Raw genomic sequence first — 22,334 nt, 5'->3', positions numbered from 1 at the left:
ATGTATCCAGTAAATTTTTAAACTTTTCTACCTATAACACCAGCAAGTTATTTTTTTTTAAGTCATCCAGTGCTAGACCGGTAATCAAAGAAAAGGGAAAAACAAAACAAAAAACATATCTGGGATTAAAAGAATTGTCTTGAGGGACACCTAGGGGGCTCAGTTGGTTGAGCGTCCGACTCTTGATTTTGGCTCAGGTCATGATCCCAGCATCATGAGATCGAGCCCCACATCAGACTCTGTGCTGAGCATGGAGCTTGCTTGAGATTTTCTCTCTCTCTCCCCTTCTGCCCCTCTTTCCCCATCGCACACTCTCTTTAAAAAAAAAAAAAAAAAAAGACTGTCTTGAAACAGAAATGAGTGCCTAATCTATAGCAGGTGAACAGGCCTGTGGCAGTCTCCCAGTGTGATACTTTGTGAAAGCCTGGAAGAATTTACCAAGGGCCCTCAGGACACCAAGATTCACAGAAGACAAAAGTTATGGGTAGCTGAATCTGTGGAGCCAAAATTCTAAATGCTAACCTCAGTCTCTCATTATTGGAGGCAATTTACTACAGATGCCACAAGTAGCCCATTTCTTTCTCTGATACTTCAAAACTGCAACCTGAACAACAACACAATCTTTGCTGGTTTTCTGGGAAGTGCACCATGGCATTAGAGTTCATCCCAGCATACACAAATACTTAGTGGCCAAAAATACCAGTCACTGTTACAAACCATCTGTGGCCAAGACTAAGGAAACGAGGGAGGGGGAAAGTCCCTGGTGAGAAAGGATTTTAGGTAATAACTTGTAGGAGACAAAGAGATGGAAAATACAACTCTCTGGGGCTAAGGGCACTGCTAGGATCACCTATGGTGAACCCAATGAACGGATCTCATGTATTCCAAATACACCTAGATCTATCTAAAAAAAAAAAAAAAAAAAAAAAAAACCTAGGTAACACTGGCCTGGGTACTGTGGGAAATGTACACAAGCACAACCAGAGTCTCTGCCCTCAAGGTGCTCCTATCTTAGACGGAGAGAGACAAAGGTGAGTAGCTACATTTTCTCTGCTGCATGATCTAATGTGAACTTAGTTACATGCTAATTCTGCCACTGGTTCCTTGTTAAGGTGAGCAAACCATTTCAGTCCCAAGCCCTGGTTGCCTCATCTCTTCTAGCTCTACCGTTCATGGATTCGACAACCAAACAAGGCTGAAAGAACACCACAAACAAGATAACCCAGGGGCTGAAATCTAAATGGAAGAACAAACAAGAGACTAACGCCTATGGCTATAAACATCTGTATAAGGCACATGAGCTCGCCTTCCTGTCCAGGCTGGCCTGCACCCCAATACTATCCAAGCCATCCTTACTACGGTCATGGATGACATCCATGCCACTTAATACAGTGGTCGTCCTTTGGTGTTACTTGGGAATCTCAGCAGAACTGATCCCTCTCTCCCTTTTAAAACATCATCTTCTTTAGGATTCTGTGATACAACACTGACCTGATTTTCTTCCTATTTCACTAATAAGTCTTTCTCAGGTTTCTGCCACCTCCTCCTCTTCCCTCCAACTCCTAAAATGGATTGAGTCCTGAGCCCTCTTCTCACCTCACACCACAGTTTCTGCCTCAGTGGTCTCATCTATTACCCTGGCTTTTTTCCACACATACCTGAGACTCTCCAGTTACCCACAACCCAGACCTTTACTCTAAGTTCCTAACTCAGACATAAAACTATCTTCTTGAAGTCTCCCAGCAATTCACAATTAACAATATTCAAACCAGAAATCTTGGTCCCAGCACCCCCATCTCGTTCCCCTTCCACACTTCCCCAGCTTAATTAAGGCCACTTGTGACCACCCAGTTCCTCAGGTCCTAAATCTGGAAATCATTTTTACCACTCCCTACTCTTCTTCCTCACCACCCATCACCACCCCTCCAGAGTCACAGAATCCTGGGTTTTCTCTTTAGAAGAGCTGTGTGTAGCAGCCCTGGTTCCTGCTCATATAAGCTCCTAAATACAGCTCCAACCTCTATAGCACTCTGCTGGCCCTCTGTCACTGCCCTAGTCCACAGTCTCCTGCTGGGTCCACCTTAACAGTGAGATCTCACCTGGATGAATACACAGCCTCCTTACTATTCTCCTCCTGTCGTGTTTGCTTCCCACCCCTTTCCACTCCATCCTCTAAGTTCTCTCACTGGCCCTTTTAAGAAAAGGTCTCAATCCTTTGCCCACCCACCTACTTCCACTTCCAAAAGGAAGTCTTGCAATAGCCCTCACGCTTCCCGTAATACCTCACACTAGCCCCTCTAGTCCTCTCCCCTCCATCTTTGCATGCTACTATCATGGCGCATGTGCGTGTTGTTGCAGATGCTTTCAAGCACCAGTGCCAAAAAGAGAGGCAAATGCTACCTTCTGATAAGATTGTGGTCCAAATTCATCACCCGGTTTCTCAGTGTGATGATGAAGCATAGTTATGCTGGTGATTTGAAATCAGTGATGACCACATCAATGGGAAAAGTGTGAACCTCACCAGCAGGACAAATTGGTGAGGAGTGATCAGGCCTACAATTGATGTGCAACACAAAGATCTACAAAAATGGCTGAATAACCTGCTCCCCTCTCTTTGATTTCATTATACTGACAACCTCAGCCAGCATCATGGGTCATTAAGAATGAAGAGGGGGGGCGCCTGGGTGGCTCAGTGAGTTGAGCGTCCGACTTCGGCTCAGGTCATGATCTCGCAGTCTGTGAGTTCGAGCCCCACGTTGGGCTCTGTGCTGACAGCTCAGAACCTGGGGCCTGCTTCAGATTCTGTGCCTCCCTCTCTCTCTGCCCCTCCCCCACTCATGCTCTGTCTCTCTCTCTCTCTCTCTGTCAAAAATAAGTAAACATTAAAAAAAAAAAAAGAATCAAGAAGAAAACACAGGAGGGAAAATCCTGGGATCCTTTTCCTAGGAATATAATACAAGTGTGCAAATAAAATGCCTCAATGAACAAAGGGGAAAAAAAAGAAAGAAAATGTATCAGCTTCCTTAAAGAGACCTTCCATGATGGCTGTCCTCAAACTTAATTAGGTCTTAACCTCCATTCTTCCTCATAACATCTTTTCTATTGGAGACGCAGCATCCATGCTGGCAAATGTTTTGAGACTGCCTGAGGTCAAATCCTAAATTCTAGTGCTTACTACCTGTGGAGTTTAGGGAAAGTCCCTCAATCTAAACCTCAGTTTCCTCATCTGTAAAATGAGGAACACAGTCTCTACTTCACAGGGTTTTGTAAAGATTAAGTGGATACATGTAGTGTCCTTATAACATAGTGCCTGGCCCAAGGTGTAAGCATTAAGCATTAGCTACTAGGATTTTCCTTCATGACACTTACCATACTTTGCAATTATATATTCATTGCTTTGTTTATGCTCTCCCTCCACTACTATATCTAGTATGCTCCATGAAAATAGGGACAACATCTGCTCTGCTCACCAATGCACCCCCAGTGTCTAGCATAGTGCCTAGCCTACAGTAAGTGCATAGTAATTGCTTAGGAGTGCTATGTGCATAAGTGTCAGGAAAAACTTTCTAGAAGTGGGTGAGATGTGGACATACTGGGGTAGGATACGTGGGATGAAACAAAGGAGGGGAAGAACAGTTTAAATAAAGGTAGAAGAGAACTGAACCAAGATGCTGGGTGCCTTGGCTCCAGTTCGAGCACGGCCACTGTTTCATGTTCCCTCCATCTGAACCTCGGTTTCCTCACTTCTTCAACGACGGGGATGACTAGGTGACCTCTCAGGTATCTTACAGTTCTAATCTCTAACAGAGGAAAGAGGCCTTTGGCAGAGAAGTAATGAAAGTTAAGTTTAGGGCCAGACTGTCAGCAGCTTTGAAAACCTGTGAGAAGATGATGTCTTGTAAGATATAACAGGAAGGAAACAGGATTTTCTGAGCAGAGACCAATTTAGTCACAACAAAGCAGCATGGAAAGCAATCAAAGCAGGAAGCAGGTAGAAGTAAAAGGCTATTAGAAATCTCCTAAAGGGGACACCTGGGTGACTCAGTTGAGCATCCAACTCTTGATTTCAGCTCAGGTCATGATCTCACAGTTTGGTTTGTGAGTCGAGCTCCGTGCTGACAATGTGGACCCTACTTGGGATTCTCTCTCTCTTTCTCTCTCTCTCTCCTTCTCCGTTTCTCTCTCTGCCTCTATCCCACTCGTGCAGTCACTCTTTCTCTCTCTCAAAATAAACAAACAGAAAGAAAGAAAGAAAGAAAGAAAGAAAGAGGAAAGGAAAACGGAAAAAGGAAAGGAAAAGAAAAGAAAAGAAAAGAAAGAAAAGAAAAGAAAAGAAAAGAAAAGAAAAGAAAAGAAAAGAAAAAAGAAAAGAAAAGAAAAGAAAATCTCCTACAGGAACTCAAGGGGGAGACCAGGCGAACCCAGAACAGAGCAGTCTTGGTGAATGTGAATGAGTTCTTATTAACTAATCACTAAGATAAACTCTTCAGTTACAGGTCTAGGTGCTTGAGACAAAGGTGGTACAAGCAAGTTGGAGGAAAGAAGGTTGAGTCTGCCTCAGATACTCCAAACCTGAAACAACACTAAACCCAGGGGAGACAGCACAAGGACCCACCTTTCCAATCTTCAGTCCAGCTCAATGAACCAAACTTAGGGCCCTCATTTCCCATCGCGCACTACAAATAAGATGTACCCTCTTTTCCCTGTCCCTGACCTACGCCACCAGCTAACCCTCCCTTAGCTCCTTCCCTCAAAAAACCTATCAGACCTTTGTTTGTTTGTTTTGTTATCTGTTGACCACCTTCCTCCAATTCTCTCTTCCCTTGCTCTGATAACAGCAGGTCTGATCTCTTTTTCTGTAAGTCCTTCTGTTTTTCAGATTCCACATATAAATGAGATCATACAGTATTTGTCTTTTTCTGACTTATTTCACTTAGTATAATGCCCTCAGGTGGTAAAATTTCCTCATTTTTTATGACTGAATAATATTCTGTGGCAATATATACTTTTTTTTTATTTAGCTTAATTGGTTTGTCTACTTGGTTTGTCTTTTTTTTACTTTGTTCATTTTGTTCCTTAAATTCCATGTATGAGTGAAATCATATGGTATCTCCTCTGACTTACTTCACTTAGCATTATACTCCCTAGTACCATCCATGTTGTTGTAAATGCCAAGATTATGGCTGAATAATATTCCATTGTGTGTGGGTATGGGTGTGTGTGTGTGTGTGTGTGTATATATACATATATATACACACATATATACATATGTGTATATATACGTGTGTATGTGTGTATATGTGTATTATGTGTATATATATGTGTGTGTATATATATACACACAACACACATATACAGACATGTATATACCACATCTTTTTCATCCATTCATCTATGAGTGGATGCCTGGACTCCTTCTATAATTTGGCTATTTTAAATAATGCTTCAATAAACATAGGAGAGCACAGATCCTTTCAAATTAGTGTTTCTGCATTCTTTGGGCAAATACCCAGTAATGCTATTACTGGATCATAGGGCAGTTCTATTTTTATTTTTTTGAGGAAAATCCATACTGTTTTCCACAGTTACTGCAGCAGTCTGGTTCCCACCAGCAATGCAAGAAAGTTTCCCCTTCTCCATATCCTTGCCAACACGTGTTGTTTCTTGTGTTGTTGATTTTAACCATTATGATAGGTATGAGATGATATCTCATCATGGTTCTGAATTGTATTTTCCTGATGACGAGTGATGTTGAGCACCTTTTCATGTGTCTGTTGGCCATCTGGATGTCTTCTTGGGAGAAATGTATGTTCATGTCTCCAGCCCATTTTTTAATTGGATTATTTGTTTTGGGGTGTTGAGATTTATAAGGTCTTTATGTATTTTGGATACTAACCCTTTTTTGGGTATATCATTTGCAAATATCTTCTCCCATTTAGTAGGTTGTCTTTTGGTTTTGGTGATTGTTTCCTCCACTGTGAAGAAGCTTTTTATTTTGATGAAATCCCAATAGTTTATCTTTGCTTTTATATGCCTTGCCTCAAGAGACATACCTAGAAAAATGTTGGGGCGCCTGGGTGGCTCAGTCGGTTAAGTGTCTGACTTCACTTCAGGCCAGGATCTCGTGGTTCACGAGTTCAAGCCCTGCATCAGGCTCAGAGCCTAGAGCTTGCTTCAGATTCTGTGTCTCCCTCTTTCTCTCTGTCCTTCCCCCATTCGCTCTCTGTCTCTCTCTCAAAAATAAACATTAAAAAAAAAAAACTGTAGAAAAATGTTGCTTCAGCCAATTTCAGAGAAATTACTGCCTGTGCTCTCTTCTAGGATTTTAATGGTTTCAGGTCTCACATTTAGGCCTTTAATCCATTTTTAGTTAATTTTTGTGTATGGTGAAAGAAAGCAGTCCAGTTTTCCCAACATCATTTGTTGAAGAAAATGTTTTTTTCCCATTGGGTATTCTTGCCTCTTTTGTCAAAGATTAAGTGACCATATAATCACATGGGTTTGTTTCTGGGCTTTCTATCCTGTTCCATTGATCTATGGGTCTGTTTTTATGCCAATACCATACTGTTTTAATTAGTACAGCTTTGTAGTAGAACTTGAAATCTGGAATTGTGATACCTTCAGCCTTTTTCAAGATTTTTTTGACTAATCAGGGTCTTTTGTGGTTCCACACAAATTTTAGCATTATTTGTTCTAGTTCTGTGGGAAAAATGCTGTTGTTTGTTTTGTTTTGTTTTAAATAAGCTCCATGCCCAGTGTGGGGCTTGAACTCCTGACCCGGAGATCAAGAGTTTCATGTTCTACCAACTAAGCCAGCCAGGTGTCCCTAATGCTGCTGGGTCTTTTGATAGGGATTACATTAAATCTGTACATTGCTTTGGGTAGTATGGACATTTTAACAATATTTGTTCTTCCAATCCATGACCGTGGAATGTCTCCATTTGTTTGTGTCATCTTCAATTTCTTTCATCAGTGTTTTATAGCTTATATAGTACACGTCTTTCACTTCCTTGGTTAAGTATATCCTAAGTATTTTATTATTTTTGGTGCAATTGCAAATGGGACTTTCTTAATCTCTCTGTTGCTTCATTTTTGGTCTATAGAAATACAAAAGGTTTCTACACATTGATTTTGTATCCTACGACCTTACTGAATTTAACAGTTCTAGCAATTTTTTGGTGGAATCTTCAGAGTTTTCTATATATAATACCACAACTTCTTTACCCATTCATCCATCAATGGACACTTAGGTTGCTTCCGTGTCTTAGTTATTGTAAGTAATGGGGCTATGAATGTAGGGGTGCAGAGAGCTGAGTCAGTGTTTTCATTTCCTTTGGATATATTCCCAGAATGTATGTTATTGGATCATATGGCAGTTCTATTTTTAATTTTTTGAGGATGCCCCATGCTATAAAGAGGCTACATCAACCTATCAGACTTTCAAGGACCAACTCAAAACTCCCCTTCTCCAGGCAGCCATGCTGGAGTATGCCTCCTTCAGTTCATTAGTACTTCACATTCTAGTGCCTGATCAACATTAAGAATTTGCAACTACATGGATGGAACTAGAAGGGATTATGCTAAGTGAAATTAGTCAGTCAGAGAAAGCAAAATATCATATGACTTCACTCATATGAGGACTTTAAGAGAACAGATGAACACAAGGGAAGGGAAGCAAAAATAATATAAAAACGGGGCGGGGGGACAAAACAGAAGAGACTCTTAAATATGGAGAACAAACAGAGGTTTGCTGGAGGGGTTGTGGGAGGAGGAATGGGCTAAATGGGTAAGGGGCATTAAGGAATCTACCCCTAATTGTTGCACTATATGCTAACTAACTTGGATGTAAATTTTTTTAAAAAATAAAATAAAATAAACAATAAAAATAAAAATAAATAAGATTAAAAAAAAAAGAATTTAAGATCAGCTATCTCACACAATTCTAATGTGCCACCTCCCCAACAAAACTGGAACGTCCTGGGTGGCTGGCTGGCTCAGTTGACAGAGCATGCAACTCTTGATCTAGGGGTTGTGAGTTTGAGCCCTACAATGGGTAGAGAGACTGCTTAAAAATAAAATCTTCAGGGGCGCCTGGGTGGCTCAGTCGGTTGGGCATCAGACTTCAGCTCAGGTCATGATCTCACAGTCCATGAGTTCAAGCCCCACATCAGGCTCTGTGCTGTCAGTTCAGAGCCTGGAGCCTGCTTCGGATTCTGTGTCTCCCTCTCTCTCTGCCCCTCCCCTGATCGTGCTCTCTCTCTCTCTCTCTCTCTCAAAAATAAATAAACATAAAAAAATTTTTAAAAATACAAAATATTGGGGCTCCTGGGTGGCTCAGTCGGTTAAGCATCCAACTTCAGCTCAGGTCATGATCTCACAGTTCGTGAGTTCAAGCCCCACGTCAGGCTCTGTGCTGACAGCTCAGAGCCTGGAGCCTGCTTCTGATTCTGTGTCTCCCTCTCTCTCTGCTCCTCCTTCACTCATGCTCTGTCTCCCTCATTCAAAAATAAATTTTAAAACATTTTAAAAAATACAAAATATAAAATAAAACCTTTAGGGGGGCAGCTAGTGGCTCAGTTGACTAAGCATCTAACTCTTGGTTTTGGCTCAGGTGGTGGTCTCAGGGTTTCATGAGTTTGAGTCCTGCATTGGGCTCTGCTCTGACAGTGCAGAGCCTGCTTGGGATTTTCTCTCTCTCTCTCTCTCTCTGCCCTTCCCCTACACGACACTGTCTCTGTATCTCTCAAAATAAATAAACTTTAAAAAATTAAAAATAAAATAAAATCTTAAAAAAACACACACAAAAAAAACTTGGAAGGACTTCTGGGCAGAAACGGAATCATGTACTTCTTTTACACTGTCCTTCCACGCTCAGAGTGGAACTAGTCCCTCAGTGGTTGCCAGCTCAAGACCTGGCTACATTCACTGATCCCACCACAGGTAGGCTCTGTGGCTCTTGGTGGGAAGACCATGTGGCTCCCTACCTGACCCTGACTGGGTCTGCTCCAAGTGCCCAGTATGTGTCCACAGCCAGGGCCGCAACGGCTGAGGACAGGGCATTTCAAATCAATCTGATGAATGATATGGTAGAAGGCCACAATCCTGTCTTGCTGGTTGAGAGCACAGAAGCAAACAGATTCATTAGTGGCGTTTGCTGTTTTGATAGGATTGACTTTAACGATACAATAAATGACCTCTGATTGCTCAACAGTGATTCCTGGGTTACTCTTAAACAAGTACAGCTTTGTTTGTTTTAGCTGGTGAATAGTGCCTTTCTCAGGGAAGTGTTGTCAAACCCATTTAAAGTAGAAAGTAATCCAACAGGTAGTCCTTGGAAAAAAGATATCTCCTAGGAAAAAATAAAAGTAAAAACAAAAACAACTTTCTGTATCACAGTAGGATCTAGAAATGTTGCTGTAGGAATCAGAGATGTGAGCTGACACCCACTGTGACATGACCCAGTATGACCAAAAGCAATCCCGCCATCTCAGTCAGCTCCAGGGTCCTTCTGTGAAATTCAATGGATTAGTTAAAATGGCCCATTCCAACCTGGATCAGAAGGGCAAGGCAATATGACGGTTAATTATCTGCAAAACATGGGAGACCATGTACTGGTCTGTTTTGTTTACGAGGGTATAGGAAAAAGAGCAGAACATAAAGAGCTTCAAGCCACGGAAGAGGCCCCTCACCCACCTGTCCACACTGGTGGGCTGAATCCCTCTTGAGGGCAGAGGGCAAGTGGTCACAGCACACCCCCAGCCACAGAAACAGGAGTGTGCCATTGTATTTGCTGCTACGGAGAGCTGACTAGCTGTTAAGGCCGCTCCTTCACGCACCCCCAGATCCATTTTTGAAAAAGCTGAATTTAAGTTTCTATGTCACAGCCCTAATGCACCAAAACTCTGACAGAACTCTTGCTTTGCAAACCTGAACACTGTTTTCAATGGGCTGCTATACTCAAGAAAAACAGAAACAGAACAGAGCAAGACCAAAATACATTGAAGTTATTATTTAAGGCCTCCTTTAAATTATTTTCTGTAATTATTGAGCCAGCAGTCCATTGTTATTAATTCATATTCAACTTATTTAAGCGGTCCCAGTAACACAGGCGGAAAACAAATGCCTCGGTAATTTCCTAACTTTTGAGTGTTATTTTCTTGTCAGTTAAATTTAAAGCAACCCATTTCTGACCACATTATACCAAGTTAATCTCATCTAAAGTGCTTCACAAACCCTAACAGCTACGCTAAGGTTTTATACTAATGAAAGCAATTTACATGAATGAAATTTATGTCAATGTATTTCATGAAAAATTTTTTATTTTATAATAATTATAGTAGTTATATGATAACATCTGTTGATATTCACAGTCTAAAGCTGGCAAAGATTTAAACCCACAACCTTTTCCATGCATCATGTACATTATCTGTGAAAAGCAATAAAAAAAAGCAATGAATGCATTAATCATACCAATATCATCTGCAAAGCATAAATCTGAAATACCTTTCACGTCAGCTCTAACTGCTTTTTATTTTTTACACACCTGATTTTACGCCATCTGTAAAAGGGCAAGACAAAGACTGCTGAGGAAATTATATTTCTTGGCTATTTGACTTTCACAAAATACTCAGGCTAAGTTCTGTAAACAGAAGATTTACTATACGACGAAGAAAAGCGATGCAGTTAAAAGTCCATTTTTATTAAAAGACGGTGTAGTGGGCACGGCATTTTCACACTGCACTGTGGTGTCACATTTGCATTTTTGACACCTGTTTTACATTTCCCCTTGTCTATTACATGTGTTTTTACAAATACACATCAGGTCTAAACTTAGTTTATGAGATAAACAGCAGAAGCAAGACTCCAAATGATACCATCTTAGGCTCAAATCTCCCTACCCTGAAGGGCACCGACCCTGGTGTCCCAGCCATCGCCTGACAACATCAGCATCATCCTGCCCCTGGCTCCCTGGAAACCCAGGAAAAACTCCAAAGCGAACACTAACATGGAAATACCACACCGATATTTTAATTAGCTCCTCAAATGTTAGGTAAAGTTTGCTGAAATGTGTCTCTCCTCTCCATTCCAGTGGTAATGAAGGACATTTCCTCAGGTTTCTAGTCAGCTGTGGCTACAAAGCCTCTCAGTGGGCACAAGTTAAGCACAAGCTACTATGTGGTTAGGTAAGCAGGTAGGTTTTCACTCTACCTGGCTCCCAGACACAAACATATTACCCTCTGTGTTAAAAGCAAAGGACACTCTCTAACCTACATGATGCCTCAGTCTCAGGAACATCTTCCTGGGAGTGTTTCCCTACCCTCAACAGGCAGAACAAGTATCCACCTTCAAGAGTCGTCAGATGTGACATTTATATTATTGCAGTGCTGACTCAGAACTTTGATGTGCACCAGGTTCTGGCTTATAATGAGCAACGCAACCTGAATTAATTTGTTCACAATGAGAACTGGTAAGAGTCCTGTCCCACTGAGAACTGTTAAGATTTTCATTAACAGTTGTCTTTGTTCTGGTATCATCAAGCTTCTGACTTCACTAAGTGTTTCAAAATGTTAACCATGAGCCTATTATCAAATTCGTCAATAAAACATTTTTATAAAGTAAGTTCAGCAACAGTAATTTTCAAGTGCTCTATGGCAGGAGCCAGCAGGCAGGAGCTCGGGGGCACAGGAAGGGGAACATTTTACAAACCCCAAACTCACATATGGTGCTTAGTGCCGCTGGATGCACGAAATGGGGTTCCCTGGCACCACCACTCTCATGGCCCAGGCCATTCAGAGGGGAGTGGCCCTCCCCACTCCCCATTCTCTTGATGGCAGCAGTCACAGCAAGCAAATGTGATGAACGAGATGTCAAAGACGTGAAGCTTGGATCCTGCCTGCAAGCCGTACCTGTGACACGCCATTAGACTGAAAAGGGCCATTTTCCGTAGGTCAAACTGGCTGAGAGTCTGCCAGTTCATATGATTCGTTCTAACAAAATCAAATGCTTTTGAGTGCGGGTCCGCTGGAGGAAGAAGAGACAAGGTACAGGAGCTCCTCCAGGAATGCAGGGAATCACAGTTCTTTCTCACAAAGCTCAGTTCCTTTCCCCAGAGTCAACTGGAAACCCCTTGGATCCTCCACCTGGAATTCTCCGTTCGCTCAAAAGATACCAAACCAGGTCAGGTGTCCCACTGCCACTGCTTACCTATTCCTGATACTAAGCTTCTTTCCATACTGGACAAGGGTGGGAGAACGGGGACAGCCCTCCCAGGGGGTTGTGCTGCCCAGCCAGCCCTGGAGGGCTCCACCTGCTGGCTTCTGGAGAAGCTGTTTCCTGGGTTCCAAAGGCTCACCTCCTGGACCTACTTCCACAGCTTCAAACTGTGCCTCATTTTGTAAGCTACCAACTTGTCCACACACACGACAACGCCTAACAAAATTTACCTTTACGGGACACTCACACCCGCATTTCTAACTGACATTCTCTTCTTTCAACACAGTCGCCCCTGCAGTTGCCAAACACCTAAGAGTCAGTTTGTCTATCACTTAGAGGCCTCTCCCTCCTTAAGTCTACATGAACAGAAAAAAGGCAAAACGCCCTTACAAATGCTCACCCCACCCTGTGTGAGTCCAGGCACTCCAAGTATGGAAACTTCCGGCCTCACGTCCTGGCACTGCTATGCTCTGACCCCTCAAGGAGTCTCACCATGCCTGTCACACTGACCACCAACTCTCAACACGCTGTGGCTCGGGGCGACCCACCCCAGGGAAGCACAACAGCTATCAGCAACAGAAACCTATGGCCACGTCATCCACCGACGCAGCTAGAATCCCTTGGGTATTCTGCATTTATAGTCTCTAAATATTTGCACCTGCCTCAGCTATTAACATGAATGTGGACTACTTGGAACTGACCATATCCTAGAATAAAACTACTAAGAAAAAAAAAAGTTCTAATATATTTTGCTTTCTACTTATTACTATGGTAAAATCTAGAATAACCCAAGCTTTGAGCAATAGGTTTTTCACCCAGGGTCACTAAAAATCTTTCTGAAACGTATGATTCATTTTCTATGGTAATAAAAGAAATGAATTCTAAAGCAAACTGGTAACACCATTTTACACACTCTGCATAAGCAAACCATTTAAAAACTGTAACACCTAACCTAATGTAACCTTACTCCTGAAGATTTATTTAAGTAAAAAGACTATACAGAGACCTGAAAAATGTTCGTAACCTACTAAGAGGATTAAAAAGAATGTAATTTTACCTGTATGTTCAGCCAAGAGTTTTTTTAAATATATGCTAACACTCAGTGTGGGCTGTGTTAAGGGAGAGAGGGGACCAGTTCTGAGAGCGGCTCACTCCGTTTACAGAGTTGAGGACACACAGCGAAGCCATGGGGAGGTACTGCCACTGGCAGGAGGGCACAGACCACAGCAGGTCTCCCAAACTCTCACTAAGGGCGGGGCTGCTTGAGCAAGGGAGACATCATCTCATCAAGGTGTGCCTGGGGCACATGGAAATGCCCACTCACAAAATATTCTAGGCCAACATCCTCATATATCCATTTTGCATCCATGGAGCACAGTATCTAGAAGATAAATTTCTAGATTAGACAATGGGTATGTGCATCTTAAAAGCTGATACACACCGCCCAACTGCCCTCAAAAAAGGTTATACCAACTTGACACCTCCACCTCTTCACCATCCATCACCCACATCACCTCCCTCCTTACCAGCTAGATTCCAAGCTCCAATGTTCTTAATTCCTGCCTTGCACACACCCTTATTTCCCCTGCCCCTCAGTTCCTAAACTGGACTCATTTGTCACAAGTGCATCCTTTATTAAGCCCAACTCCGTATCTACTCGAAGCCCGTGCCCAAACAGCTGAACAAAGCTGGACAAAACACACAAAAATCTTCCCTTGCAACATACGACCATAAATCCCCAGGGACACTGAAAACTGCCCTGAAACCGACCACATTCCCCTAATTAGTGGGCTGCCTTAGCCTGCAAGGTGGCTACCCCACTCTTTTTCCTATCTTCCCAGATTTCCAACACTCCTCCCACTCCTGTTCATTCCCCATTGAAAACCTCACTGAAAAAACAGAAACTATCAGAAGAGATGGTTCTACCTCTACTTCCCAGGACAAATGTAGCAACCTACCTGCACCTAATATGCACACATCCTGCCTTTTCTCCTACGACAAAGGACGTACCAGGTGCCCAGTGCCTCTACTTGCCCATTCCATCCTGTGCTCTCTTGCCACCCACGTCTGTGCTCTCATGATTACCCCTGCTGACAGTTCTTAAACCAGCATCTCCATCCTGAGCTCCGATCTCACATACCCAACTGCTGACCCGGTAACACCACTTGGGGACTAGTAAGTATCTCAAACCTGCCATGTGTAAAACAGGATTCGTAACTCTGTACCCTGCCTCCCACCCTATCATCCTCAGCTCAGTAAATGACGTCCTTCACCCTATACCTTGCACCAAAACCAAGGGACCATGCTTGCCTGACCCCTTCCCCCAGAGCCAATCTAACAATAAGTCTTGATTGTTCCTTCTTCAAAGTACATGAGGAATCCTACATTTCTCTCCACTCCACTGCTACCTCCAGGATCCCCCATCACCACTTACCCAGCCTACCACAGTGGTGTCCCAGATGGTCTGCCTATTTCCACTCTGGCCCTCCTACTGTCTATTCATAGCAGAACAGCCTGGGAAACCTTCTTAGAACATAACCAAACCTTGGCACTTGTCTGCTTGAAATCCCAGTAGCCTTCCCACACAGACTAAAATCTAAACTCCTCACCATACAGACAAGGCTCCAGTGCTCTGGCCGCTCCCTCTCCTCAGCCTCATCTCCTACCAGTCTCTCCTTTCTGCTCACTCCAGAACACTGGCTTTCTGGCACTTCCTCAGTCAGGCCAAGACCATGCCTGCTTCAGGAATTTTGTACTCACCTTTCTCTCCTTCAGGAATGCTGTTGCTTTGGCTGAGCTCCTTCACATGATTCAGGCCTCAGATGTCCCCTCCCTAAAGAGGGCCCTCCAGACCAGACCACCCCATCTTAAACAGTGCGTACACTCCTCCATCAGCCTGCATTCCAGTATCCTACTTTACGCTTCTTCATGGCACTTAGCTCTACCTGAAATGATATTATCTACTCGTGTAGATATCTTCTCCACTAGAATGGGAGCTACATGAGCTAAGAATTGTGCCTGGCACAAAGAAGATGTTTAATAAATATTTGTTGAGTTAACAAATATTACCTTTACAATAAAAATTAAGCTGATTGTTAAAATTTAACTGCATGAACAATTTCTACAATGTGAGTCAACTCTTGGCGGAGAAAGACTAGAAAAGAAGAAAACCTAGATGAGAGGAGTTACAATGGGATTTTTTTTAATTTACAACATCCTATTTTAGTGTTTTATATTAATAAAAACCAGTATCTTTTCTGCCCTAAATAAAAGGTAAGTGAGGATCTATCAGTGCAAGAGGGTCACCACTCTAAACATCACTTGTGAAAAAGAGAAAGGCGACTCCTGATGTCCGGGAGCCGGCCTGGCACTCACACCAAGGCGCTGGGGTTAAACGTGAACATCAACGCCAGACAAGGCCACTCTGCTACTGTGATGGATTCAAACAAAAACAAGACCACCCTGCAAGGTTATGTGAACACAGACAAAACGTGAACACTGTCCACACCACAAAATACCAAACACCCTCCTCTCCCAGCTAATGAATGATTTCTTTCCCAATCTCAGCTTTGGCCCCACTTTAGCCTAACTCTCCCTACTGGTAAGATGTATTCAAATACTGAAGCATAGAACTGCCCATTTCTGACAGCATCTAATCAGACTAAACCATCTTTCCAACACCATCTCCCTGAGATGCTCCGCAGCTCCCTGTGGTGTGCAATCTCCCTCACTGCAATAAGAAAATAAGCCCGGCATGCTCAACGGAGCCCAAGGTATGTCCCTGGTGAATCTGGGCTGGTGGGCACCGACAAGTGTCATGACAACAGATGCAATTACAGGCCATTGTACATGCAGAAGTCATAAGAGACCTAGCTGGAAAACTGACCCCAGGATATAATCTCTTGTTCTCTGAATACATTCCCTGACATTGGCTGATTTTCCTGTCATGTGCCTCTTTCTCCCAAAAGCTGAGTGAATTGGGGGGGGGGGGGGGGGGGGGGCGGGGAGGCAGTTAAATAAAATGTCCCGATGAATAATGTTACAATTAATCAAGGACACCCTGCACAGCTTCCCTTCCCTCCCATATCTGAAAGTCACCCCAAGCACAGGGTTAGAGTGTGCCGGACCACTGACTCCTGGGCAGAGCCTGAGGCAACACTACTCAAGTACTTTAAGCCACATGTTCAAGCCCAATAAATTAGCCCAGGCTTAAAGAAGTCAGGCTGTACACATGTAAGAATTTTAATAAGCCTGGAAAATGCTACCTAGAGCTTATGCACGAGCTTACTGTACCAAGGGGATTCCCTGCCACCAGCCACGGAGTGCTAAGCCCCTGACAAGAGCTGTCAAGCACATGGGGCAGCAGGGACAGGGAATCGGCGTGGTCCAGGTTTCCTCAGGAGTTGGGAGACTCAGAGCAGAAGGCTGGCAGCCAGATGGATGGAGAGCAGAAAAGGGCATGGAGCTCAGCGGAGCCAACGGCATTTACTAGGAAAACATGTCGGAGGCTTCGTTCGTGGAAATCTGGTCCTCACACACCCTTCCAGAAACCAGCAAACACTGTAATCAATGTCTGCATTTATCAAATGCCTGTTTGTACCCAGTACTGTGTCAGGTACAATAGAGAGTTATTTAAGCAAACATGGTCTCTGCCTTCTAGATGCTGACACCTAATATAAACAAAAACAATAAATCTGTCCAGAGGATTACCAAACTAACTGAACAAACATGAAATAGTCAAAAGTACTGACCTTGTATAAACGCAGTGGAGTGAAAGCTGCAGGGTAAGTCATGGGAGATGACTCTCTAAAGAGGGTGGGGCCCTAATGGAACAGTTACCTTGTTAAGGCTGAGTCTCCAAGGGGGGAGGTTAGCTTTTAAGAAAAGCTGTAAGAGCTGGCTCTTGGGCTGGGGGAAAATGAGCCATTCAGAGAAGAGGGTGCAGCTTGGGGGTTGATTTAGAGACTGAAATACACGTACAGAGAGAAAGAAAACTTGACAAGTGTCCAAGAAAAGTAGGGGAAATCAGTCAAACAGGTGTATGTTTCTCAATTGCTTTTACTCTGGCCCTCTTCTGATAAACATAAAAAACTCACACTATCTTTTTTTTTTTTTTTTTTTTTTTTTTTAGCTTATTTATTTATTTAGAGAGAGGGAGCACAGAGCCAGATGCAGGGCTCAAACTCACAAACCGTGAAATGATGACCTGAGCTGAAATCAAGAGACGCTTAACCGACTGAGCCACCCAGGTGCCATCCATACTACCTTTTAATATTATTTAGAATTTGAAAGGATGGGAATGCAAGCTGGTGCAGCCACTCTGGAAAACAGTATGGAGGTTCCTCAAAAAACTAAAAATAAAACTACCCTATGACCCAGCAACTGCACTACTAGGCATTTATCCACGGGATACAGGTATGCTGTTCCGAAGGGACACATGCACCCCCATGTTTATAGCAGCACTATCCACAATAGCCAAAGGATGGAAAGAGCCCAAATGTGCATCGATGGCTGAATGGATAAAGAAGATGTGGTATATCTATACAATGGAGTATTACTCAGCAATCAAAAAGACCAAAATCTTGCCATTTGCAACTATGTGGATGGAACTGGAAAGTATTATGCTAAGTGAAATTAGTCAAAGAAAGACAAAAATCATATGAATTCACTCACATGAAGTCTTTAAGAGACGAAACAGATGAACATAAGGGAAAGAAAACAAAAATAATATAAAAACAGGGAAGGGGACAAAACAGAAGAGACTCATAAACATGGAGAACAAAGAGAGGGTTACTGGAGGGGTTCTGGGAGAGGGGATGGGCTAAATGGGCACTAAGGAATCTACTCCTGAAATCATTGTTGCACTATATGCTAACTAATTTGGATGTAAATTTTAAAAATTTTTTAAAAATTTTTAAAAATAAAAAGAATATGAAAGGAAACTATATGTCCTAATCAACACCAACACAATGGTTTCAGAATCTGATTTTCCAAATGACAAAAACAATTCCCTTCCCATACATCTGAGAATCACCTGGTTAGATGATAGCACCTGTCAACAAGGACAGAGCAACTACCATTGAATTCTTGAGGAAGAGAGGATTTGGACCCTGGATTCACATGGGACCCCAAAACCAGTAGGATTAAAAAAAAAAAAAAAAAGTCACAGCCTAAGGTGACACAAACAGACGACGGCACTAGCAAGAATATGTAATTATTACCTGATTAAAATTTTTGAAGGAGAACTCTTTGTAGATGGCATCTCTCTCATTTAATTCTGACCATCCTGCTGCTTTAAGGTCATGTATAACTTGGTTCCTCTCCTCTGCAGTCAAACAGTGAACATCTGCAGCCTATGAAAAGAACACATTTAATATCTGAAATGTAGAGGTTCAGTTTAATTACAATAAACTCAAAGCTCTTTACCTTATGGAGAGATATAGGAAAGCAAATCTTAAGGGCAACAATTTGTAACCACCTTTGGCTCCTCTGTTCTAAAAAATAGACAAAAACAAGGCTAACTACATATAAAATCAGCTGTCTCCATAGAATGTTGTCTCACCACACCTTTTTGTTGCCTCAAACTTCACAATTGTGTCTCTGGTTTATTACAGATACAACCATTAACCATTAACCACTGGTCGTCTTACCAATGACCATTACGGATGGCCAGCATTCGAGGATGTGGGAAACTCGCTAAGCACATCCATGCAAGAAAACCCTGCAAGTCCATTGTCAGGTCCAGAATTAGAACTCAGGGCTCTAAACTCCAGGTCTACTGCTCTTTGGATGGTCCCATGTCACATTAGTAGCAGCCTTCACTGCTTACTCACATGGGTCTTAGCTCTCTGGGTTCACTATCCCCTTTCAGATCTGATGAAAAACTAACCTCCAGAGGGGAAAAAAATAAATGCACACTTAACACAGGATTTTGGATAATAACTTCTGGGAGTCCATCGATCCTCTGGATTATAGGTAAAAAGCCCTAGCCTAAGCAGAGTGAGTTTTTTCAGGGCACCAATAAAACAAATCCCTCCAGTCTGGCCAGAGCAGTGTCCAGTTTGGTCCTACTCACCCTGGTGATAAAATTCACAGACCCAGAGTTCTGTTGGTTAACAGGCCCACACTTCTCATGCTGTTTTTTAATTGAAAGAACTCTAAACATCATGGCCAGAGAAAGAAGAGAAGGACACTCTAGTGGCAAGTCAGAGGAGCTTACTTCTCATTCCACCATAAATGCCTACCAATACCTCCTACCTTACCTATCTGCAGGGCTACTGATGGCTCAGGTGAGAGAGGCAATGTCACCCAGAAAGACAAAACTAATACAAGGACTCCTCACCAAATGGCAACTGGGGGCTGAGTTGAGCCCACTTTCAGAAATCCTGAAATCTTTTATCACTGACATTGATGTGATTAAGATGGCAAAGTAAACAAACCTACTTTAAGGTAACTTATTCTAGGGGAGCCTGGTGGCTCAGTCGGTTAATCACCTGACTTTGGCTCAGGTCACGATCTCACAGATCATGAGTTCAAGCTTTGTGTCAGGCTCTGTGCTGACAGCTCAGAGACGGGAGCCTGCTTCAGATTCTGTCTCCCTCTCTTTCTACCCCTCCCCAACTCATACTTTGTCTCTCTCTCTCTCTCTCTCTCAAATAAATAAACATTTAAAAAATGTTTTTAAAGAAAAACATTCTTAAAGAAATTTTCTTAAAGAAAAAATGTTTTCTCTAAGAAGGGAAAAAACGGTTGCTAATGAACTAATTTTCTTGTTTCTCTTCCTTGCTAGGTCAGCTACCCTTCCCCCAACTAACAAAAGAGAAAAAAAATTTTAAGCTCTTAATTAAATACAAACATTTAACGACTTATTATGAAATCCATTTACTATTAAGAACCAAAACTGGGGAGCCTGGGTGGCTCAGTCGGTTAATCGTCCGACTTCAGCTCAGGTCACAATCTCACGGTCCATGAGTTCGAGCCCCACGTCGGGCTCTGGGCTGATGGCTCAGAGCCTGGAGCCTGCTTCCAATTCTGTGTCTCCCTCTCTCTCTGCCCCTCCCCCGTTCATGCTCTGTCTCTCTCTGTCTCAAAAATAAATAAACGTGAAAAAAAAAAAATTTAAAAAAAAAAAGAACCAAAACATCTATTCATTAGTTTTACAGTGACCCACTATAGGAGATCATGTAAAATTCTTATTAGTCACCTAAATATGTTCTCAAGTCAGATCATAATGGAAAAAAATTAAATTTTCTGTGTCCACACTGAGTAGCTGCAAAGAAAACTATTAACCATGCTGGAGGTAATGCAGCAGTCACCTGAAGTCAGTGGAACATGCTGAGCTGCTTTTGTCCACATTCTCTGCCATGCACATCTCCAGTGAAGTCGGTGGTTTGCACTCTGTGCTCACCACAGGTGCCTGCGCAAGAAGAGGGACATGTCCAGGACTGTGAAATGGAGCCACGTCATCTATAACACAGATGGTCCCCCTGGAGACACACCTTCTATAGAACCCTTTGTGGTGGACTTAATCTTTTTTTCTGCAGGAGACGGGGAGAAGGACAGGGAAAAGCATAGGATTTGGAGAGAACACACTTGGGAGAGAACACACATAGGATTCGAGGCCTAGCTTTGTTCAGCTGGGAGATACTGAACAATCACTTAGCTTCTCTGAATACTAGTATCCTCCTGTCTATGGCGAGGGTATTACAACATCTACGTGTCGACATTTTTTGAAAGACTTAAGTGGAAGAAATCTTGATTGTGAAGGCACCCGGCATAGAGCCTAGCACGCGGCAGCCACTCAAATCATGTCTGTTTATTCATTCCTCTGAACCCTACAATTTTAATCATCAGCACTTTGGGAACAGGTAAGCCTCAGCCCACACTTAGGTGTCAGCACTCAACTTGTTTTCTCACCTTAATGGTCACGAAACAGAGTGCTTATCTTCCTCCATCATCGAGCTATTTTAAATTTCTCTTGTTAAACACCTTCAAACTGCCAAAGGGTTCTAACAAGCAAGCGAAGATGAAATGGCAAATTTAATGCAACATTCTCCCACTAGGTGGTGCTACGTGTTAAAACTTGCCATCAGGTTAATTTACCCTAATACATTAATTTCTAACTCAAGAAAACTGACGGGACGCCGCGCGGAAGACGAAAGAGGAATAGACTTGTCACGCCAAAAAAAAAAAAAAAAGATAATTTATTAATAATTCCTCCAAAAACATCACACCCAAACAAATGAGTTAACTCAGCGGGTTTCCGGCGAGCGCGCCCTGCCGGAGCCGGTTCCTGCTCTCACCGAGCGCACAATCTAGCGGCACAGCGTCTTTCGTCATTTCAAGTGACTCTAAGCATCACATAGTTTTACAACTACTTTTCGTACTTTAACAAAACTCGTCCTCGGTTTTTGTTTTTTGTTTTGTTTGTTTTGTTTTTGTTTTCCGGACAGCAGTTTTCGTAGCCAACGACGGGATCTGCAAGCCAGGAGAAGACGATGGTGCCCCGCACCCGAACGCCTCCCCATCAAGGTCCGAGGCCTTGGAGGGTGGCCCGGGCTCGTCCCTCCGCCTCCCGCACCGCGGGCCCCGGCACTCACCTTGGCCGAGAAGCCTACCGCCCGGCCCCGCAGCATCTCGAACAGGAGTCGCAGCGGCCCCCGCGCCCCCCACGCCGCCGCCATAGCCACGGGTCTAGGGCTGCCCGGCGCGCTGCCTGCGCGCCGTCCGCTGGCGTCCGCGGGGCCCGGCTGGGAGCCAAGGACAGTGCGGAGGGCCCTCAGCCGCCGGTCACGCCGTACCGCGGGGCCCCGCGCGGCCAGCCCCGGAAGGCCCCCGGGAGCTCCGAGGCCGCAGATGGCGCTGGCAGCCGACTGGCCGGTGCGGCAGGCCCCCGCAGGCCCTCGCGCTCTCAGGTCCCGCTCCGCGCCCGTCGCTTGGTGCTTGCACGGGATTCGTTTCGCTCCCGTGCGGCAGAGGGGGCCGGCTAGCTTGCGCGCCGCGTTGCGTTGGGCGCTCAGGTGTGACCGCTGGATCGGCTCTTCGGCGTCCGCCCCGCTGGCCGCACACTCACGGACAGCCTATGCCGAGTTTCCTCCTGGGCGGTGAGGCGAAGAACCAGC

At 43.6% G+C, this 22,334-nt stretch overlaps 1 protein-coding gene across 3 annotated transcripts in view; it reads right to left on the bottom strand.

Annotated features, from left to right (window-relative positions):
* The window catches only part of PCBD2 (pterin-4 alpha-carbinolamine dehydratase 2), a 53,143-nt gene extending 30,809 nt beyond the window's left edge, over positions 1 to 22,334 (bottom strand). For 2 of the 3 annotated variants that reach the window (XM_042984297.1, XM_042984290.1), the window contains exons 1-2: positions 21,813 to 22,334; positions 18,435 to 18,566 (exon numbers count right to left, since the gene is read on the bottom strand). In XM_042984297.1, the coding sequence (XP_042840231.1) occupies positions 18,435 to 18,566; positions 21,813 to 21,896 (216 nt within the window). In that variant the 5' untranslated portion in view covers positions 21,897 to 22,334. Of the gene's footprint in view, positions 1 to 18,434; positions 18,567 to 20,528; positions 20,742 to 21,812 lie in introns of those variants that run through there. The other variant, XM_007087732.3, reaches the window with a different exon arrangement.

This window comes from Panthera tigris, chromosome A1, assembly GCF_018350195.1.
Source record: "Panthera tigris isolate Pti1 chromosome A1, P.tigris_Pti1_mat1.1, whole genome shotgun sequence".
Lineage (NCBI taxonomy): Eukaryota > Metazoa > Chordata > Mammalia > Carnivora > Felidae > Panthera > Panthera tigris.
Note: the sequence above shows the minus strand (reverse complement) of the source record. Positions and strands in the feature narration are given on the sequence as shown.